The 14,837-nt window shown below is 45.1% G+C and overlaps 3 protein-coding genes across 5 annotated transcripts in view; 2 read left to right on the forward strand and 1 right to left on the reverse strand.

Annotated features, from left to right (window-relative positions):
• The window catches only part of shroom2a (shroom family member 2a), a 30,613-nt gene extending 26,899 nt beyond the window's left edge, over positions 1 to 3,714 (forward strand). For all 3 annotated transcript variants that reach the window (XM_086115279.1, XM_086115282.1, XM_086115281.1), the window contains 5 exons: positions 329 to 733; positions 1,781 to 2,269; positions 2,598 to 2,775; positions 2,931 to 3,203; positions 3,438 to 3,714. In XM_086115279.1, coding sequence (XP_085971405.1) covers positions 329 to 733; positions 1,781 to 2,269; positions 2,598 to 2,775; positions 2,931 to 3,203; positions 3,438 to 3,710 — 1,618 coding nt within the window. In that variant the 3' untranslated portion in view covers positions 3,711 to 3,714. The remainder of the gene's footprint in view (positions 1 to 328; positions 734 to 1,780; positions 2,270 to 2,597; positions 2,776 to 2,930; positions 3,204 to 3,437) is intronic.
• A 2,117-nt stretch (positions 3,715 to 5,831) lies between these two features.
• cldn34a (claudin 34a) lies at positions 5,832 to 8,658 on the forward strand. The gene is made up of 3 exons (XM_086115283.1): positions 5,832 to 5,951; positions 6,479 to 6,578; positions 7,266 to 8,658. The coding sequence occupies exon 3, from the start codon at positions 7,352 to 7,354 to the stop codon at positions 8,060 to 8,062; it is 711 nt and encodes a 236-aa protein (XP_085971409.1). The 5' UTR covers positions 5,832 to 5,951; positions 6,479 to 6,578; positions 7,266 to 7,351; the 3' UTR covers positions 8,063 to 8,658.
• Positions 8,659 to 12,461: 3,803 nt separating this feature from the next.
• cldn33b (claudin 33b) lies at positions 12,462 to 14,037 on the reverse strand. The gene has a single exon (XM_086115700.1). The coding sequence runs from the start codon at positions 13,504 to 13,506 to the stop codon at positions 12,859 to 12,861; it is 648 nt and encodes a 215-aa protein (XP_085971826.1). The 5' UTR covers positions 13,507 to 14,037; the 3' UTR covers positions 12,462 to 12,858.
• Positions 14,038 to 14,837: the final 800 nt, after the last annotated feature.

Below are 14,837 nucleotides of genomic sequence, written 5' to 3' on the forward strand. Positions count from 1 at the left end.
AACAGCTGTCAACATGGAGAACTCTGGCAATGAATCAGTTAAGCATCATAACAAAGTCATTGTCGCTTCTCCCCACTTGTGACACGTGTGCCACGCTACCAGACAAACCTCCTCCTAAGAGTTAAAAGCGCACCGGAGGATTCTTTATTCCTCCTCACAGGCTTTTTGTGGGAGCTGAAGTATTGCTGGCGGCTCCAGTCAAGGGAGGAGACTTTTTTTTATTTTTAATCACAGTGGCTGCTGGCGAGAGTAAGGCGAAGCCCTCGGCGGCTGGAGATGATAGTTTGCGGCGTGTGTAATTAAAAGCCTTTTTCGTTGTCATCCTCAGCTTCCAGGAGGACTGCAAAGTAAGAGAGAAGCCTGCCGAGCGCGAGCGAGCTCCTCCCGCGACGGGGCACACAACCTCGACAGCTGCTTCAGCCGCTGTCAACGACAGAGCAGCAGAGTCGGCACGCTCTCAGGTGACGGAGCACGCCGAGCCTCCCCCGCCCAGGTGCCCCGACATCAACCCAGACGAGGCGACGCTTCCCCCAAGTCACACCCAGAACAGCGAGGCTAAAAAAACAGCCGGCAAAGTGCAAGTTGGTGCCGTCGCGCGTCACACGCCAGCGCACACTCCCTCCGACAGGACGCCGGCTGCCATGGAGGCACGCCGCTCTCCTTCCCCGCACTTTTCCCCGCAGAGACTCAGCGACAAGCCGCCCGTCTCACTTCAGGACCAAGATTCAAACGGGTACGTTTTTTTTTCCCTGTGGTTTGTTGGTACACAGGAGCTTATTGAGAGCCAAAGGCTCCACAGTGTCCTAAGTGTAATTGATTTTCAGCCGCACTTTCGCGGTTTGCTAAATGACTGTGTTGTTCTGATGGAGCTGGGGTCGGCCACCTAAAACACTTAAACAATTATTTTGCCTGTCGAACACAGAAAAAAACAACACGGAGAGCCACAAAACGCCTTTAACATCTCAAAGTGAAGTTAACATTGCATCTCTCTCTCTCTCTCTCTATTTATCTATTTATTTTTACCTGTATGTTTAAAAAAATTCCAGCACGTGTTGCATTTATGCAATCAATGAGGTGCAGTTAACAAAAAACATTTTAAACTGATTTATTTATTCATTCATTCATTCATTTATTCATCCCAAAATAAAAATGTTTTAGTTTAGTTTTTATGACTTTCAGCATTGGCTTCAGTTTTTCCAGCATTCTGTAGCCAAGAAAGGTAAAGTATAATTTTTAAATGACTATTTGACCTTTCTTCTCCTGCATGTCTACACAGCGACACCGAAATAAATTTAAAACGAACCCCGAAAGCTCACATATGATATTAATTGATAAAGATGAAAATACTATATAGTGAGTATAGTTTTAGTTTTTAAAAATGTTAGGGGGTTTTTTTCCTTAAATTTTTGTTCATTTCGTTAGTTTTCGCAAACTATATTAACCTTGGTTGATGCTTACGTTCCGATAAAATTGTCAATGTCTATTTGAGACGTCCTCATATTCAGGATAAAAGATTTCAAAATGAAAGACTGAAAGTAAAAAAAGTACAAATTCGGTCTGATTCCCAAAGAGGTTTCATTCCATTTCATCTGCTCTCTAGTAAATTTCTAATTTGATAGTAGATTCATAAAACAGAGCAGCGCGTTTCGATCTTCTTGTCACTGGGCATGGAAAAACTCTCTGCCATCGTGCAGTGACATTTAAAATCACATGCATGTGGCCACAGGAAATTTTTTCCTCCTCCCCAAACTATTCTCACTGTGTTTTCTTTCCATTCCAGGATGGAAAACGGGACGGAAAAGCCAAGCAGCGCGGTGAAGAAAGTGCCCGTCAGGATCGTGCGCTCTCAGGGAATGCCGGAGACGGAGAACGGGAGGACGTTTCCGCGGCCTGACAAGGCATCTGCGGCCGGAACGGGCGGTCCTGATATTAGCAAGCTCGGCAGATTGGGAGCCAGTGGGCAGGACTCGGTCTTCTGCACTTTCACTCGGCAGAAAGAACTTGATGAACCTGGTGTGACTTCGGACCAGCGGGAGAGGGACGCCGCCACCCCGACGATGTCTGAAGAGCAGAAGAGGGAGGAGCTGGCCCGCGACATCATGGACAAGGACAAGTCGCTGGCTGACATCCTGGACCAGAGCAAGATGAAAACCACCATGGACCTGATGGAGGGCCTGTTCCCTCAGGGCGAGCAGCTGCTGGAAGGAGCTCACCAACGCAAGAAAGCACCCGCCAAACCCCCGAACGCCACCCGGCAGGCTGAGGAAAGGTCAGAAATTTTCAACTCAGTCTGGAGTAGGGCTAAAATGATGAATCGAATAACTCAAATAATGCTACAGACTCAGTCATCACTTTGTGGAGAAATAAGATGATGCGACAAGAGGAAAGTTTAAGACGTAACAACCCCCCCCCCCAAAGCGCCTTTTATACACAAGCCACAAAAAACGGGCATTAAATATGCAGACTGGCTAACCGCCACTAATCTCAGCTAGCAAGATTCAACTCTCACTCTTTGGGGCTGTCTTTGGAAGAGTATCAAACACGTCATGGTTATCATGTTAGACATTGCAATGACAATGTTATGATCCTTATTTCAGGGAGAAGGAAGACAGCATGGCGGCGGCGGCGGCGGTTGCCTTGGTGACCAGCTCTGCGTATTACAGCACGTCGGCCCCCAAAGCTGAGCTTCTCATCAAAATGAAAGACATGCAGGAGCAGAACGAGGACTATGATGACTCGGAGGACGAACTGGACATGGATCTGGCGAACAAGAAAGTACGACACACTCCTCAGAAAATCACAAATTAGTCTTTTGTAGGCCTTGATGAGCAGTGTGAAAGGGGCTGCGCAGTACACCGTAAAAAAAAATAAAATTGTCCAGTGTATGAAAAAGTTGAAATTCACCATTGAATGCGTTCGATCTGGTGCAGCAAGAGCTGATGGACAGCTTGAGCAAGAAGCTTCAGGTCCTGCGCGAAGCCCGTCAAAGCCTGCAGGAGGACGTGCTGGACAACAACGCGCTGGGAGACGAGGTGGAGGCTCGCGTCCAGCAGGTGTGCAAGCCCAACGAGCTGGACAAGTTCCGCATGTTCGTGGGCGACTTGGACAAGGTGGTGAGCCTGCTGCTCTCGCTGTCGGGCCGGCTGGCCAGGGTGGAGAACGCCCTCAACAGCCTGGACGAGGAGGCCACACCCGAGGAGCGGGTACGTACAAACGCTTGCTTGAAACATGAAGGTGAAGACGTGAGACTCACTTAGAAGTTGTACTCAGAATACACAGGATTTCGATGCCAATATGGAAATGTCTGGAATTGGATTGAATACATTTGCATGTCTGGAAAAGTATAGATGACTCCCAGCTCCAGCACAACTCCCCCTGACCAATGTCTCATGAGATGGCTCTTCTCCAACCCCCCACCGCCTTTTTTTTCCCTCCAGCGCACGCTGACGGAGAAGCGCAAGCTGCTGATACGGCAGCACGAGGACGCCAAGGAGCTGAAGGACAACCTGGACCGGCGCGAGCGGGCCGTTTACGACATCCTGGCCAGCTACCTGCCCGAGGACGGCATGGCCGACTACGAGCACTTTGTCAAGATGAAGTCGGCGCTCATCATCGAGCAGCGCAAGCTGGAGGACAAAATCAAGCTGGGCGAAGAGCAGCTCAAGTGCCTGCTGGACAGTTTGCCCATCGAGCAGCGCTTGGCTTTTTGAAATGCTTGCTGTGAGGTGCACCTCGCCTCCACCGGGGGCCGCCAGTGTCTGAGGTATTTCTCTGTCGGCCCCAACACAGCTGCCTGAAGAAAGATGCTGCTTTTTCTCCGCACCTGTGTTGAATGCAGTGAAACCCTGTTTATCGTGGGGGGAATACGCTACACACTCACCCGTGACACATGAAAACCTGCGGTATAGAGAGACCAGATACAAAAATGTCTTTTTTTTTTTCCTTTCTTTTTTTTTTGGGCCACACAAAATAGAAGAGATTGAAACACTGCACAGTGGTGCCTTGAGACACAAGTAAACAAGCTTATTATTTTCAAAAATTGTTTTTGTTTTCACTTCGCAAACATTTGACATGCAATCGCGATATGACAGCAGTTACCACAGTTCACTTTGTTCGCAGCAAGTAGCAATTTGGCTGATCGGGAATAATTCGTCCCAAAAAGGTTTCAAGTTGCTGAATGCCACTCCTTTGAAGTTTACCGTCAAACTGAAAAAAACACCATCAGAATTACATCTTGTATATTCTAAACAACCACACAACTTCACCTTCTGCCAGCTTAATATTAACGCACAGTGCAAAATGGCAAAGATGGGCTTACAAATAGCAGCAATAGGAGTAAGTCCTTTTTTTTTTCACAACAGATATTTGGACACAAACGGTGCCTCAACACACACACAGACAGACAATTGAGTAATACAATTCTCACAGGCATATATTCTTTATCCTCCGAGAAAGCCGACAAATTATAGCAGCGAACTGGATCAGAGTCGGTGTGAAACTTTTTTGTTTGACTGCATGACAGCATTACTCTGCCCCTCAGTGGCGAAGTCAAACACATCAGAAGGTGCCAAATGAATTCCTCGTGATGCACAAACAAAGAAAAAATACTATGAGAGTGTGCTAATTTGTATATTGAAAAACACGTTGAAAGCATTTTTTTGAGGGGCGGATTGGAATGGATTCATGGCACATGCATTCATTTCATTGGGGAAAGATGATTTGCAATAGAAGTGTTTTGAGTTATGAACATGGTCACCGAACGAATTCATCTTGTATCTCAAGGCACCCCTGTATTTTCAAAAACCAAAATGTTCACCCAAATCCTACTCTCGCAGCAATATTCACACGCGCACACTGTATTCTTTCGGCTCTCTGGGAACGACTACTGTTACTTAATAATAAGAAAAGTTTCGGATCAGCTCTGCCCCTTCTTCTATTTGGCTACATCTCTTTCAGTAGAGCTCAGTGCTGCTCGGCAAGTTGTGGCACAAAGTGGTACTACAGTGATGATGCACAACTCTTTAAGTTTGACTGAATAAAAAAAAAAAAAAAGAATTTACGATGAAAAATCCACGATAGAGCTGGGACATGAAATGAACCGTGATGCAACGGGGGTTCACTGTATCCTTAATTTCATTTTTTTTTTAGTAATTTATTGTAGCCTTTGGATCGGCACATCAGGCGGACAACACCGGAGCTGCCACGTGATCTCGGAATAACCACTATTTATCATCTTTTCATGCCAGGCATTTCCTATTTTTTCTTCTTTTTTTTTTTTTTTTTTTCTCTCCTGGTCCAACAGCTACTGGCCTTGAAGTGACCCCCCCCCCCCACCCCGTTGTTGACATTTTACAGAGCACTTGGCCGCACAGGAGATGCACTTGACATTCAGTAACAAGTGCCTGTCGCTAACCACACTGACGCCAACGTCCAACCAAGGGCCGTGCTAAATTGAAGAAATGTTTATTGTTCTATATTATGAACATTTGTGACTTTTTATAATAATTTCTCAAGACGTTTTTTTGGGGGGGAGGTTGTTTTTTTTAGAATTGCATGGTGGGCCGAAACAAAAGGTTAAAAAAAGTGTTGTATGTCTCCCACCCGTCTTTCACGGCCCTCTTCTGCGTAGCTTCCACTCAGGCGGACACAAAAATCATTCCCGATCTGCTTGAAAATCCTTATGGGGAAAATTAAATTCAAATGTCAAAAAATCTCCTCGTTGCCCCTTTTTTCTTCTTTTTTTTTTTTTTTTTTTGTGGTTGGTGCATTTTATCCAGGCGCCCCGCTCATTGGTGTCACTCATTAACTCAGCCAAGCCCTGCTGTGCTGCTGATAGTGTGACAGTTACTCGAACATCTTTTACAGTTGCAAGGTCTGCTCGGTGCTGTTGACTCCTTGTTTTCTAAAGGCCTACATTTGGAAATGTTCACCCTGGATGGACGTCTTTACGGGTAACTACTGCCACTTGAACCCAGCACAATTGTAAATGTGAAGTTTGTTGTGTTGTGTAGTTAATGTACCATTTGTGTTAGGCTTCTATTCAAGGATTGGCATTCCATTAGATACGCAATCTTATGACAGCCAATATCAAAATAATGACAATTTTCTCAAGTATCCCTGAGCAAATGTTCTCACTCTGCTAGCTTGACGCTAACATATAATGCAGAGCGCCATAGACGAGCTTGTGGAAATTAGCGTAGTTATAAATCTTCAAACATCGGCTAGTTTAGCACATATGGAGCAGCAATTCTTATGATCCGGTATTGATCAGCTGCATTAAAAAAAACAACATTTCCGACAATTAGCCCGTTTTCTCAATCACTCTGCCTTTGTCGAATGATATGGAAACGTTTGTTTTACGAATGGTGCCATCGGAGCTGTTGCCACGTGTTTGTGGTGTTGTGGTGGGGAAGAAAAAGCTCCTACTAACTAAAATATTTCACCCTGTTGACGGCATCCATCTTTAAACGTGTGACAGTGATATCCTGGAATCAACATGTCAGGCCTCTCCCCAACATCATCGCCACCAATTCATCAAACGTTGCTCAGCTGAATGTGAATCCGACTCTAATTAAATGGTACGTCTCTTTCTTCTTTATATTTACTGAATATATGGCGGACCTCCACTTGGTGACATATTTCATTCAGCAAGCTGAGTGGCTGCTGTTAACAAATTCTGAAAGGTTTTTACTCCATTTGATATTTCACTGCAACAGAGTGGACAATGTCCAACGACGCGCACATTGTGATGAAATTATGACACATTTGTGTAAAATACTCTGCTGTTTCAGCTTCTAATGAAGCAAGTCAGAAAATTGGTATGAATCTCATTGAAGTACTTATGACTCCTTGTAGTTGGGAAAGGAGTGTGTCAGACATGCCAAAATCACATACGGTGCCTTATGTGATTTCTTTGGAGCGCACCAAAGAAACTTTGTTGTGATTTTGACCCAGGAATGCGTTGCTAAAAACGTGATCAGAGAGACAAACTGCTTTAAAAGCAGTTGTCAAAATTTCATTCCTCCTTGAGAGTTGTACATTTTTTCATTTTGTATTTCGTAAGGCGCATTCATTATGCATTTTGTCCACTTTAGCTCACCATCATCACTTCATCTGATTGTTTTTTTTAAATGACTTTAAAAAGTGGGGCCCACCCATGCCTGGTGAGTGACATGGGTGGCACCGAATGTACTGGTAAGTGTTGAGTGCCAGAACTAATGATACATCATTTGTTAATGATGCTTTGTTTATATTCATATACGCAGCTGTCCCGAGACAAAATTCTCCTCAGGGAGACAAAGCAAGAGCAACCTTGACCCTTGACCTCATCTTCATCATCATCATTATCAACATGTTGTTCCTGGCGCACACAGGCCATTGGCAATTTTTGGGCTTGCTGGTCGGCTGCCTGGCGTGGATCCTCACCATGGCCTCGACGGGCATGGACGAGTGGCGCCTGTGGCACTTGCACCCCGACAACTGCACGTCCATCATCACCTCGGGCGTGGCCTGGGTGGGCATCTGGCGAGCTTGCTTCCACAGCCATGCCTTACCCACGATGGAAAACTGCCAGACTATGACCATATCGGAGCGTTTTGTCCCGGTGGAAATACGGGTGGCGCAGGTTCTCATGGCGCTGGCCATGTTGGGCGGCCTGGCGGGCAATGCCGCCGCAGTCCAGGCGGTGAGGCGGGTTTACTTCACAATGGAGTGTCGTAGCGGTGTGCGTGCAGCCTTCATCCTTGCGGGGACGCTCTATCTCCTCACCGCGGCTCTCGTCCTCGTGCCCCTGGTGTGGAACGCGAGCGCCGTGCTGAACAACGCTACCATCCCCTTCCCGCCCCGCTTCAGGCTTCCCGACGCTCCCGCTGGCCAGCAAGTGGGCACAGCTGTCAGAGTGGGTTTCGTGGCCGCCGTCCTCATGATTGTCAGCAGCCTGCTGTTTCTCGCCCACCGGCACGTGTGGAGGGCCCTCGGACCCGAGCTGCATGGAAGGGGGATGGCAGAGGAGAACAAGCAAGGCAGGGATAATCCCGCTTTTCATGCTGATCGAGTGTCGTGATGAGAAAATGATATAAATCCACCCGTTTTTATTCATCTCAGACAGATTTTGGACTAACGATGCCGCTTTACTCGCCCTGGCGAGCAGAGATGCCACAGGCGGCCATTTTACGTTGCCACTCACTAAGCGGGCCAAACTTGAATCCTGTACATTGATTTAGCTGTGGTGTTTTCATGTTATTTTGTGTCTCTTTGGTGGAAAGGGCTATGTGTGGCGTACGGTTATACCAGCTTGTCTGGAAGAAGCGCTACATGCAAATTTCATAGGTAAGAATGCGATTGCAAATTTTCTCTTTTAAAGTATATTTCCGCTCAAAGATTCGTCTGCATCATGTCGGAACCATTAACAAAGAATTGAAAGCGAAAATTTGCTACAAAATGTAAACCCAACTTCACTAAGTCACGATTCACGGTGGGCGATGCAAACAGTGAAGTTCTAATACACACTGATAAACGTTTTTAGCAAAAACTAAACTATAATTGTTACTAACAGTGGCAATGTAAGATGTCTGCCGTTTGGCTTCGCCACAAAGGGCTATTTGTTAATCCATCATGTACCAAAGTCTCCCACGCCAAAAAAAAAAAGAAAAAAGTAAACAGCATCAAATATGGATATCGAAATGGACAATGTGATGTATGAGGCATGTTGCTGGGTCAGCTCGACAATGTGAACTTGGATGTAGGAGGCTAACACGTGAGCTTTTGGAGAGGGGGCTGCCAGCCAGCCATCCAGCGAAGAGAAGAGCAGAGAGCGGCGGCGGCCCACTCGGGGCAAACAAAAGGCTGTTGAGCAGCCGTCAGAAACATAAGTCCAGCCCGAGTGGAGCAAGTGTGTGGCACGAGTGGCGCTCGGAGTGCTGAAGGAAGACAAACTCCCAAAAGTGAAGGAGCACAACGTTCCCGGCGCACAATCTCCCACATTTGCAGATAAGGCTGACATGACTGGTCCTTCTTATCTATTCTGCCGTGTCATTTATCAGAAGAGTAACCCTGCAGACTTAAATGCAAGCAAGCAACCAATGTAATATATATATATATATGAAAAATAACAGTTGGAACAAAACCTTCAGACTTCTGCTCTCAAAAAGAATTGTCAGGAAAAGCCTACTGGAGCATCTCATCTTCAAAATGGTGGATGGTGTGTGCTGATTTCAATTAACATAAGATGAGCGTGAATAGTTAATTCTGAACAGAGCCACATCCTCAAGATATAACGGGGTGTGCATACTAATGCAACCACATTTTTCCAGTCATTTGTTTTTACTATTTTAGTTTTTTTCTCCCAAATGTAATTAAAACATATAGTTGTATTTCTTTGAGTCTTTTTAGTTTAATTAAAAGTGAAAAATATTCAAACAATTTGACTAATACTGCAGAATACAATTTTCAAATGAAGTTCCATTTGACTAAATTATTTTGGGGGGGGGGGTAATTATGGTGCATTTTCACAATGCAAATTGTGAAATTGTTCCAAGTGTAAATTGAACTAATATTTGAAATATTTTTTTTTTGTCTGTTGAAACGTTTCAACATATTCCATTAAAATTCATACATTTTATAATCTTCTTATTTACCATTTCATGAAACCTTTTGGCAAGAAAGGTATATTTGAAAAATAATTCAGAGAAAAGAAATCAGTTCAATGGTATAATTTGAAAAACTATGTCAATGTGTTTTGTAACTGGTTGTCCAAGCGGTACTGCATGATGTGATCTGATGTGATCGAGTGACCACGTGTACTCGACTTTCCCGCAATAAGCCCACAAGATTTGTGACGGTGATAAAAATGTGATCTCTGAACCCCAACTGATATTTATCGTATCAAATCTTCCATCTTGCATCTTTTACGACGATGTTTTACTGCCCACACCAAGATAAAGGATTCTGATTGTAATGGTCAGTTTTTATGTCACGTCTTCTATTGTGCTTTATAAGTGTCATTGTAGGCAGTGGTAGGGTACTTGAATATCTGTACTACACTCCAGGATTTATTTTCCTGACGGCTTTTTAACGATATCTGTACTTTTGATTCCTTATTTTGTCGAAATCGGCTCGTTATTCAAAGACTTTAAAAAAAAACGTAAGAGCACATTTCAGGATCTCTACTTTTTCACTTTTACTGAAGTAAAGGATTTGAAATCAGTGCTTCTGCTTTCACTCATCTTTTGCAAGAGTCTTTTTAAAAAAATATGTACTTCCACTGAAGTACAGCGTATTTTGCCACCTCTGATTATGGAACTTCATTCTCCCAGCAGCTTTTATTTGTTTGTGTTTCAGTGCATGTAAGCGGGAGGCCATTTTCTGAGCCTGCGGGGGACGAATAATCCCAAACAACATCTCGTGTGTGTTTTTCCCCCTGCTGCCCAAACTCAGCGGGTAAGATGTGCACCCAGCTAAGAGACGTCTATTTGTGTCCAATCTGCACTAATGGAGATCATTCCTGGTCATATTATACCCTTCAAGTAATACAGTCATCTAGCTACTTTTTTTCCCCCAGTTTATCTGATTAGAAATGCCCCAATAAATTACAAATGGATCACTGTAGCGCTGACGACTACAGCCATAATGTATTCAGTTGCAGGCCGAATATTTGGTCGATGAGCCTTCAGTGGGGACTTTTTCTTCATACCATGACTCTCACGTGGCAATCACATAAACCATCAATACGGAGCAGTTCAGACTACAATTATTGAATAATGTTACAAAACATATCCAGTAAGATGAAAATGAAATGCAGTGTACTCCCCAAAGATTCAAGACATGTTTTGCTCGTTAAAATTGGCTGGAACATATTTTCCTCTGGTCAACCAATCAAAATCAATTTGTGACAAACCAGGTCAAGTAGCATCTGAAATGAAAGCTCTTGACTCGAGCTTCCCAGGTCTGTCATTATTTCATCAATAGACTCTCCTATGCTGATGGAATGACTGGAGGGACTAATAAATCTAAACTAAGCTTCAGAAACTAAAGCAGAGCCATTGGGAAAACAAGCTAACTGGCTTGAATGATTATTTTAGCCTTCTTCTCTACCACAGTCATTTTAATGTGTGACGTGTTCATCGAAATGATGTTGAAGTGAGTTGAATTGCTACCAAGGGAGACGGAATGCCGGCTGAAATGTACATTTCAACAGGTAAATTGATTAGAAAATACACATAGAATTTACATCATTATTGGGGAACTGGCTAATGGATGCTGTGCTATAGCGGTGATGCTAGCTCAAAGGCTAGCCAATGTGCTTTCTCAAATTACTCATCGCGTAATTTAATGTGAGGAAAATGTCTACCTTCTGTCCCTTTAGAAGTGTCTACTGTTTTATTCGAGAGGTTTGCAACTGTTTTGGACGTCCACTTGTTTTCTCCTCCTCAACCACAGATTCCGCTGAATTAATTTATATTTTTGAGGAGGAGGAAAATGTACCAAATAAAAACGAAACCTTGATGTGGCAGCGCGAGGCCAAAAACAACGTTTTGTCATATTTTCACTTCAAATCAGCAATGTAGTCACTCGTTTTCTGCCCAAATATTATGAAAAGGTCAATTAGCCTCCTCTGATGAGAGCAAACGCCACATCTTGTATGTTTGTGCGATCGTTGCTTTGCAGTGACGCCGGCGGCCTCTGACCTTTTGGCAAAGCCATGTAATTAAGTGAAAGCGGGGGAGAAGGAGAGCGACCTGCAGCGCATTCTTCGCAGTGCGCGCCGCCCATTAAGGCGTTCATTAAACGCAGCTTAGCTGGGCCGGCGAGCAGGAAATGCGATGGAATTAGGCTCACGCTGCGTTTCCACCAACGGCAAAACAGACGGCGGGGTCCGAGTGACTGACAGCCAATCGGAAGCGGAGGAAAGTGTGCTCGCTTTCGTTACGATCATACTGCTGATTAACTCTTATTATACAACAATATCCAGTTTTAACTTGAGCGTCGCCTAGAAAACTTCCCACTGGTAAAGGACCAAGACTGTATAGAAGATGGACAAACCTTTAAATGTCTGTGTGATATAATTATGATCATTCTTCACACGGACCAAACTATTGTATAATGTACAGTTTTCGTGCTCACTTCCCAATCCCGTTGCCCAACGATCGCGATTCATAATCGCATTGATACTGTTTCAACAATGATTAAATGACTCGCGTAACGTTCAAACGATTCATTTGAATCATTCAGCACATAAAACAAATAAGCAAATTTTACAAGGAGAATATTTTAACTCGAGCTCTGCCTGGAAATCGTTCCACTGATCTAGCAAAAATGTAACGTTATCACACAACGGCACATGATCTGATTCTTTATGATGATATAGCACTTAAACAATAATACACGATAGTTTTAGCTTCAGCCCCCGCCAAGAAAATATCCCGCCGATAGAGTGCAAACAATATTTCAATGACTAATACATGTAAACTCGATATGATTTATTGTGATCATTCAGCACGTAAAACAAATGATACTACAATTTACACTTTTGGTGCTCATTTTACAATCTGGATATTTTCGCTCAAGCACCACCTAGAAACATTTCACTGATACAGGAAGAATAGAATGCTACCAAAATAAAAAATGGAGACATGATATGATTCTTAAAGATCACAGAGCACATAAACATATCATACACAATCTAGTTTTAGCTTGAGCGCCACCTGGAAAATACGCCGTTGACACAGGACCAAAAACACACTTCATTCATTTTTACAGATGACAGCAGCTTCTATTTGGGGTATTTCCATCTCTATGTTCATGTCAAAAGTGAAAGATGTTGATTAATGCTTGATTACGATGTTTTCCTGTGATTTGCGTTCATACGTACTCAGCCCGGGCCAGCACCGTGTTCATCACCTGGTACCTCCTCTGCGGGCCAGCCACAGGGGGCGGCTCTCGGCCGGCTGAGCGGGAGGCGAGTACCAGGAGGAGTCCGGCCACCGCCAGGAGGAATCCTCCCGCCCATCCGCAGAACAAAGCGTCGCCAAACTCCCAGCGCGGCACCACGTCGGGCAGCGTGTCGTCGAAGAAGCGCACCACGGCCAGGTGGGCCACGTAAGAAACGGGGATCAAACACAGAACCCCGGAGAGCATCCCCAGCAACCCGCCCGTGGTGCCCAACGTCCTCTTGGCGCCGTCCTCCTCGCACCCGTTGACCAGCGACACGCCGGGGATGGCCACCAGGAAGCCCAGGGCGCCCACTGCCAGGGAGGCGCACGTGAGCACACGGCCCAACTTGAGATCTGGCGAGAGGCCCAGCATGCTGTCGTAGGCCCGGCACTCCATGCCGCCCGTGTCCTGGACCACGCAGGTCTCCCACAGGCCCAGCTCGTAGCTCTCCACGGGCAGCAGGGAAGTGGACATGCTTAGCCAGCGCGGGGATACGGTCGCCCCAAGGACGCACAGCCACGCGCCGACGTACAGCAGCATGCCCAGCAGCTCCAGGGCGCGGGCACACTCGTCCATTGGCTTGACCGAGAGGTGCTTGCTAAGAGGCTGGAGGGCCCGGGAGCTCCTGGCGCCAAGTGCTGCCACTCGGAGGAGAGCTCATCCTCTACTGGAGGGAGGGAGGCAAGCAGGGGGACAGCCCTCTCCTCTGTGGCCCTCCCTGCTCCCTGTGCCATGGGCAGCGGGGGCAAAGCTGCTGACTTCTCCGCAGAGGTAGCAAAAGTGCCACCACTTGGTGTGTACCACACTGTTAATTAAAGAAAACCATAATAGTAGTAAATAATTTTCAACAAATAATGAAATCTACAACAACAACCAAAAAAAAATTTAAAAAACGAATGAAACATCCAGACAAAATTGATGATACCCCGAAAAAAGATAAAAATTAATTTGAGCCTAGAAAGAAGAAACCAAAGTGTGTCCTCTAATTACCATCACAGGTATCTTCAAACTTGTAAGCAGTCAGTGTTCAGAGCTATGTGCACAGACACAAAAATGAAGTATAGCAAAAAAAAAAACCCAACAAAAACACTGTCCCTGGGCTCTTTTATGTTTTGGGGCTGCCTTGCTCCATCTAGCACAGGGTGTCTTGAATCTGTGCTGGGTACAGTGAAAGCTCAAGACCGATGTGACCACTCCCACAGTTCCACAGAACTCACTGACTCTCCTGGTCTGCACTAGTCTGCGAAATTGCGCCTAGATAAAAGCACAGCACCTAGTTTTCTTGAATTTATGAAGCACATTTTTCCTGAAAATGTCCAAATCATGCTTCCTTTTTAAATTAACATTGTCGGCAGGCCGCAAACACTGCGGCTTATTGTGTTGTGTTCATATGGGCGTGACGTGGCCTGTGAGAAAGGATCTGTGGGAGGAGGCAGTAGATCCCAGAGTGGATGTGAGATGGATGGGACGTAAAACACACACACACACACGAACTATGCAGGAGATAAAAACCAGAGATAAACTCCCCCTCAGGTGGAGAACAAACGCTCAGCTGACTGCTGTGACGTCTCTCTCTCTCTCTCTTCTCTCTCTCTCTCTCTCTCTCTCTCTCTCTCTCTCTCTCTCACACACACACACGCTAGTGGTGATAAGTGGTCAAATAAAAATACTTGTTAACTTTGCTTAAGTAGAATTCTCAGTTATCTGTAGTCTCCTTGAGTTTTTTTTTTGTCCAGTTTATTCTTTTATTTCCTACATTTGAGAACAGATATCTGCACTTGGAAATCCAGACAGTAACGATGCTTTGCACGCCACTAATCATGAGGTCTTCACAACCGTGTACTGCACTAACAAAAATCACATTTTCACCAGGGCTGAGCGACACGACAAAAGAAAAAGAAAAAAAA

The sequence above is a fragment of the Hippocampus guttulatus genome, chromosome 7 (assembly GCF_054856545.1).
Source record: "Hippocampus guttulatus isolate MCC_2025c chromosome 7, RoL_Hgut_1.0, whole genome shotgun sequence".
NCBI classification, from domain to species: Eukaryota; Metazoa; Chordata; class Actinopteri; order Syngnathiformes; family Syngnathidae; genus Hippocampus; species Hippocampus guttulatus.